Raw genomic sequence first — 7,485 nt, 5'->3', positions numbered from 1 at the left:
TGGTCCAGTAGCAATACACAACCTGATGAAGAGGTTACAGTGTATTTCAATTATAAGCCACAGAAATACTTTGAAAACAGTTACTGCAGAATTGATCTGCTATAACACAACTCACATGTGCTCATACTTGACTTTTTACTCTATTTTTATTCACAAATGTGAATGTAATTTTTGCAGTGTAGAGCCCTGAAAATTGACCACCTGCTTAGGGGAACGCACCTTGGGAGTGTTTAGGCAAGAGGCCTGTGGGCATACATAACCTGTAGTATTTACTCTGTGTATGCACACTAGGTAACACCTGGGCATCCCACCCCCTTGTATTTTGTTTAGCGCGCCAGGTGGTGCTAAAGGTTAGGTAAGTAGTGGGAAGGCAGGTAACGTAGGAGCGGGTACTCTTTTTAATTTTTACTTTCTTTGCTTTGGTTCCGTCCAGCCCCTTTTCCCTACCTTACCGTGTTAAGGAATAACATATTCCCTGTAAACGGTATTTTTATCTGCCTCTGTCGTCTCTCCCCGCACCTACAATCACATACTTATTCACTCCACGGGAGTTGAGATATAGCAGGGTGTTGTGTTCCCACCAAGAGGCGTACATAACATATGTCATTTATAATGACAAAGGGAAAATAACTACTGTTTGACATTAATTTCATAGCACCGTCTTGAATTGCCCCGTTTTTCTTCTACATTGTTGTACAGCAGTGTGTGAACGCCCTAAAAATGCAAATAATGTTAGCTAGCTAGCTATCAACCTCAAACATAGCAGTTATAGATGCAGTTAAGGGGGTAGGAGAACATAAAATCAGAAGTTAACTTTAAAAAAAATCCAAATCACATGTTTTTAGCAATTGTTATTTTACTTGATAAGAAAATACAAATAGTTGTCAGTAACAGAAACACAAAACCAATGGTTTTAACAAGGTATGTATTACAAAATCCATGCAAGCATACTGAAAGATCTAGTTTGTGAATGATCATTCCTATATCTGATCCTTACAGAACCTGACACAGATTGTAAGGCATGGTGGGTTACACATTATTGAAAACGACTTATTTGATGAGTCACTAAAATTAAGGTGAATTATTACAGAATAAGATCTGTAGCTGTCTGGCAGAACTAGTGCTCTCTTGTGGAGACTGTGGGTAGTTCACCCTCTCTCGCTGCTCCTCAGGCGCACTCCCAGGCAGAAGGGCTTTTGAGACTGTGTCCCACCAAAGATGAGGCTGAAATCTGGGACACCTCCATCCTCAGGCCAGACGAATCGGAAACGCCGAAGCAATGTCACTAGAACCAGGAAGAGCTCCATACGTGCTAACCCCTCCCCCAGACACACACGAGATCCTGGGGAACACACACACGGCTATCAATGAGAACAACATTTCACTCATACCTTCATATGCATGCAGCCTGGCATTTTATGTCAACATATTCTCCTGTCTCTGTACAACATACTATCATTTATAAGCCATAGATATTGACGCTTTTGCAAAAAGGCACCTGCTGAGAATGGCAGAAAGGCTTCTGGTTTCACAAACTCTCCAACCTCGTTGAGGAAGTTTTCAGGGTTGAACTCGTGAGGGAATTTCCACTGGCCCTTCTTCATGCAGCACCAAAGACAGGTTAGGAATTACCATAGTGCCCTGGAACAGATGAGGGAGAGAGGGATTAAGGGTGCGAAGGAGAGGTGGAGAGGTACACTAAAGACTGAGACAGCACCCGTCATGACATCACTCCCTCTAGCCCAGGCGACCTTTATAGTCCTAAGGTCAACAACAGGCAGCATATCAGTCGTCATGGTAATGCTCACCTGGGGCAGCTGGTAGCTGTGTAGTTGCGTGTCGCTGCAGGTAGTACGGAACACGCCAAGAGGAACAGTGTCACTCATGCGCTGTACCTCATGGATCATGGCTTGAACATACGGCATTGCATGTCTCTCCTCAAACGAAGCGTCTGCACGTCCCTCAAGAACGTCGGCGATCTCTCGGTAACAGCGATCTGGGACAAACACGCACTCTTTGGCCGGGATTCAATCCGATCAAGTTTTGTAGAACAATTTCCTATTTAGCCGACATATGCAGTGTTTACCGTGAATGCGGACACATTGTCTACAAGCGCCATCGGATTGAATGAAATGTATGCCAGTGTGTGTGTCGTGTGTGTATTTCCTCACCCTGTACATGCTGGTTGGTCATCAGGTGTAGCACGGCAGAGCGGAGGGTGTTGGAAGTGGTGTCTGTCCCAGCCATGAACAGATCAAGTAGTAGAAACACCATCTGAGTGTCATTAAATGTGGAGCCTCCATCAGCTGTCTGAAACACACGCACACAGACACCAAAGGCCTCTACATTCAATTCTGCTCCATCCTGTAAAGTACTTCCTCCTCTTCCACCAGCCCAATAAAAATGTTTTCCCTTCTCACGGAAGTCATACCAAAGACTCTAAAAATGGGACCCGATGCCTCTCTGATTGGCAGATGGACTCAAGGTAAAGTCCTGCGACAGACTAGTGTTCTATCCAGGGGTGTACTTCTACATCAAGCTGCGTAATGCTACAGAAACAGGAGATAGGCTCCTGCCCCATGGACCGTTCAGGCTTACTTGTACAAGGCTACTTACTTACTTTATATCTTATCCTATTTATTTTACTTCTAGAACACTAGTTCTATTGTTCTCCTACCTTGTCAATCTGGTCCAGGTAGCAGTCAAGGAGGTCTCTGGGCTCTCCCACGACCCTTGAACTTTTGTGCTTGGTCACAATCTTCTCATTTACATTTACATTTAAGTCATTTAGCAGACGCTCTTATCCAGAGCGACTTACAAATTGGTGCATTCACCTTATGATATCCAGTGGAACAACCACTTTACAATAGTGCATCTAACTCTTTTAAGGGGGGGGGGTTAGAAGGATTACTTTATCCTATCCTAGGTATTCCTTAAAGAGGTGGGGTTTCAGGTGTCTCCGGAAGGTGGTGATTGACTCCGCTGACCTGGCGTCGTGAGGGAGTTTGTTCCACCATTGGGGTGCCAGAGCAGCGAACAGTTTTGACTGGGCTGAGCGGGAACTGTACTTCCTCAGAGGTAGGGAGGCGAGCAGGCCAGAGGTGGATGAACGATATGTTCCTTCATTTAATTAAATTTGTGTGAAACGTTCCTGAAGGGCAAAGGGAGGGGCCTCAAGACCGGTATGATTTCATAGAGCTACAAAAGATAGATTGGAGGAAATGGATGTAAAACAGAGTGGAATGTGGATCAGTGTGTCATGTCTAGCGCATGTCATGTCTAGCACAGAGAGTTCAGTGAGGATCATGTACACTCTAAAAAAAAAGGTTCCATCTAGAACCTAAAAGGATTCTTTGGCTGTCCCCATGGGAGAACACTTTGAAGAACACCTTTGAAGAACACTTTTGGGATCAGCGTAGAACCCTTTCCACAGAGAGTTCTACCTGGAACCCAAAAGGGTTCTACCTGGGAACAGCCGAAATAACCATTTTGGAATCCTTTTTTTTAGTAAGCATGGAGTGGCACAGGGCTTAGACTGTACCATGGCCCAAGGTCCGAAAGCTTCCTTGGTCAACTCCTCTAAGCTCTGGATGAGGGTGAGGATGACCGGGTCGTCATATTCAAACCTCTCTCCGGAAATCAGTGAGCAGATGATGTTAGACGCAGTCAGATGGAACAGGTGCTGAGGGTCCATCGAACCGCCTAACAGGACACAGCAACGGTCACCACACGAGGTAATACACACGGACAAGGTAAGAACAACGATCACAGAGCTACTGAATTGAACACACTGACAGGATAGATAAAGTAACAATCCCCACAGTCTTTATACCTAATGTTAAAACAAGCATAGTAAAATTCGTCATACTGGAAGTATTACTGAGAGTATCTTATTTCTGTGAAGTTTGTGTGGTTTATGGAAGCTTGTTACAACTACAAGGGGTTAATAGTGTAATTGTTTGATACAGTATTTGGAGGACCTTTGGGGTGGATACTAAGCGCTGATAATGACATGAATATGTACGGTGATGATTGTGATTACTAGGACGTTGTGTGTGTGGGACTACCAGCACTGCTCTCCAGCTCAGTGCAGATGTGGGACACCTCCTCTAGGATGCGCTCTTCCATGGAGCGTTTGCCCAGACCAAATTTTCTCAGCGTGGTCAGAGCAAAGCGCCGGTGGTCCCGCCGGCTGGAGCCATAATTGGCCAGGACGATCCCTGATCGGCACACACACATACAAACACACACGGAGCATACGTGGGTCGGGCTCACGGTCTCATGCCTGCTACTTTAAAATCAGTGCCACCCTCAGCCCAAGGGGGATTTCCTATTGGGCTAATTCCTGTATCCTGTTTCCTGTTTCCTATTGGGCTAATTCCTGGTCTCCCATGGGAGGGCTCAGATACCGCCGATGGTGCACACACACACACACACACACACACACACACACACACACACACACACACACACACACACACACACACACACACACACACACACACACACACACACACACACACACACACACACACACACACACACACACACACACACACACACACACAGTCTTGCGTTTTAGTGGTTCCAGGAGTAACTCTTGGCTGACTACTATTATTTTGTCCCTTTACAAGTTGCGTAGCACTCTGATATTAAACATTGAGTCGCAGTGTCCCTGGTTTCCATCAGTATGTGAAATAACAAAAAAAAGCTCAACCTTATTCACAACATATTAGCGTGTAATAACACCATTTCTTTCCAGGATAATAAAGTGTTTCCCTTTCCCTAGAATTTTACGGTTTAGAAATAACGGAAAGCGTGGTTTTTATCCACAATTTTCACAAATTATTTTAAAACATTACACTAAATTACATAAGTATTTCTGTTTATTGTCAAATTAATGAATAATTGTCTTTTGTTGAAATTTTTGAGTATTTTCTAGTCCAATTGTGTTTCAATGCAAGACCTTTATTTTGAAGGCGAACCACCGATTCCACTATTGTTGCTCATTGTCCTAAAACTTTAGCCTACATCACACTTAATACCCATTCAGTCAGACTGGTCTCATAGACCAGACCTAACATAGTACATGTAGATCCGGGACTCTCAAATTAGTATGATATGTTACCTTTGGTATGGTTACATAAGACAGATACTTAAGGCAGTGATTCCCAAACGTTTTTGCTCTTTTTAAGAACTTTAAACTTACTCTTGAAGGTTGTTATAGTCCCATAGATTTTGTTGTATTTTTTTTGTCACGCAGGTGTCACTCAGATATCACATGAATACACATTAGACATGGCAAAATGTATAGAATTATAAGAAATGTAGCTTTAAAACGGCAACATTTTCTTTGCACCCCATGACAAAATGTGTAGAATTGCAGGAAATATGCTTTAAACCTGCAAAATTCTCTCCACCAACAAGAAGGGTGTGAACAGTTTGTGTCATAAACAGTGCTTGTGCCCATAGAAATAGACGTGGTGCGCGCGCGCAGGGAGGGAGCGGCAAATTCATAACATATTGTACATTTTGCAAATTCGTAACATATATTAAATTGTAATTCGTAACATATCATACGAAATGGGTGATGGACATCCATAATACATACCATACGAAACGTAACATCATACATACTAAATGGAGTGTCTCGGATTTACTATACAGAATAATAGGAATCCATTTACCTAACGTATATTACGGGTTGCTTGTAGAAAGCTTTATCCAAAATATTAGCGTAACAAAAAAATGTAATTTTCAGCAGGGTTATCGTAACAGGTATCGAGAGTAGGTCTAACCCTGGCCTACAACATATAGCCCACTTTACCCTTTCCAGGTCTTTGAGAGGGTTGACAGGATCCAGCTGTAGCAGATTGCCGAGGATGGGCAGGGGACGGGGTCCTGGTGGGAAGTTTTTAGGTCGGCGGACCCTGATGAAGAAGAATAGGAGGAGGGAAAAGAAACACAACAACACGACCGACCCTAGCATCGCAGACTTTGTTTTGAACGCTAGTCAGCAGAGGTTTATGAGAGGGATATTTGCTGACTCGTAAATGTACAGTAAGCCTAGTTTCGTAAATACCAGATTTAGGGCAACAGTTAATGTGGGAGGTAACCTGTCTGCCCATGGGAGACTAGTAGGTTTACAGCCTTGATTCAGGACTTGATACAATTTTTTTTGACAATTTCTTGTTTGATTTGATATTGGAACTGGGGGGGGGTCTCATTGCCAAAATTACCATTTATACCACGGATGACACGAAACGAGCTTTTTTGTTGTTGCAAACATTCGAACACAAATAGAAGATTTATCCAAACCATTCAACAAAGGAACACTTAAAATGGACAACATGAATATTTTGTATTCTTTTTTTGTTAATTTACTGTTGTGCAGTGACTTAAAATGTTAGTAAAAAAAAGTGGGCTGTTTTAATGGCAAGTCATTGGTAAAAATAGAATAGAGTAGAGGGCCTAGAGAACTGCACTGCGGTACATAGGATTCAACTCTAAAGAGAACCCCAGTTTTCATAGTGACAGTGGCCTACAGGTCAAGTTTTTGGTCTCCAACAGCCCGACTACAGACCCAATCTCTTGGCGCCAGTCAGAGCTGCTGACCGGTGCAAGGCCAAAGTCCTCTGGGAGTGCATCCTGTGTGCTAATCCCAGAAACCCCTCTGCAATCGGGAGGATCCTGAAGAAAGTTGGTTGTCCAGGCTCATCTCAGAAGGTTGTGTCAGGTCCCAAGCTGACCCAGCAGGCCTTGTGTAACAGGGTTGAAATAGACATCCTCATGCTGACCACACCGCTCGCGTCGCGGGCGCGAGAATTGCAAAAGAAATGTACACATACATGTTATTCAATCATTGCACTCACACTGCTTGCGTGCGCCAACGAGCGTCTGCGTTACCAAGCACTAAAATTGAAGTTGCTTCTATTTGTGACGCAGAACGTGATGCAAGTCCTGCCTCTCCCATCTCCTCATTGGCTTTTAGAAGCATATACCCACGTGCCATCTCCTCATTGGTTATACCCACGTGGGTGACTGAAAGATGAACTGAGGTCGGTTGTGGTAATACACCTTAATATGAAAGTTAGTTGCCAATCGCCATATAAAGTCCAAAGAAGAAAAAGCCTGGAATGAGGAGAGATGACTAGAAACGATTCGGTTGACCGTTTTATGTGTGGATTAATTGTCGGAGTAGAGGACCTTGTGCATTTCAGGTAAAATAACAAATCAATGTTTATATCCCAGGACAAATTAGCTAGCAACAGCAAGCTAGCTAACTAAATAGGACAAAATAGCTAGCAACTGCAAGCTAGCTAGCTAAATTGCCATAAATGTTAAATGCTTTTTGACCTGTCCCCAAATTAATATAATTGGTTCAGAGTTTGTTTTGATAGTTCAATCTACGTGTCGTGATCGTGTTTGGTGTGGGAGGGACAAAATCAATTTGCGCACTCGGACGCACACGGGTGTCCGGTTTGG

The 7,485-nt window shown here is 43.5% G+C and overlaps 1 protein-coding gene across 1 annotated transcript; it reads right to left on the bottom strand.

Annotated features, from left to right (window-relative positions):
- Positions 1-1,737: 1,737 nt before the first annotated feature.
- LOC139541183 (cytochrome P450 2J5-like) lies at positions 1,738-2,776 on the bottom strand (the record flags this gene model as incomplete). The annotated part of the gene is made up of 4 exons (XM_071345547.1): positions 1,738-1,761; positions 1,809-1,996; positions 2,172-2,310; positions 2,678-2,776. Coding segments are annotated over 4 exons (450 nt in total), but the record flags the coding sequence as incomplete, so codon positions are not given.
- Positions 2,777-7,485: the final 4,709 nt, after the last annotated feature.

This window comes from Salvelinus alpinus, chromosome 2 (genome assembly GCF_045679555.1).
Source record: "Salvelinus alpinus chromosome 2, SLU_Salpinus.1, whole genome shotgun sequence".
NCBI lineage: Eukaryota > Metazoa > Chordata > Actinopteri > Salmoniformes > Salmonidae > Salvelinus > Salvelinus alpinus.
Note: the sequence above shows the minus strand (reverse complement) of the source record. Positions and strands in the feature narration are given on the sequence as shown.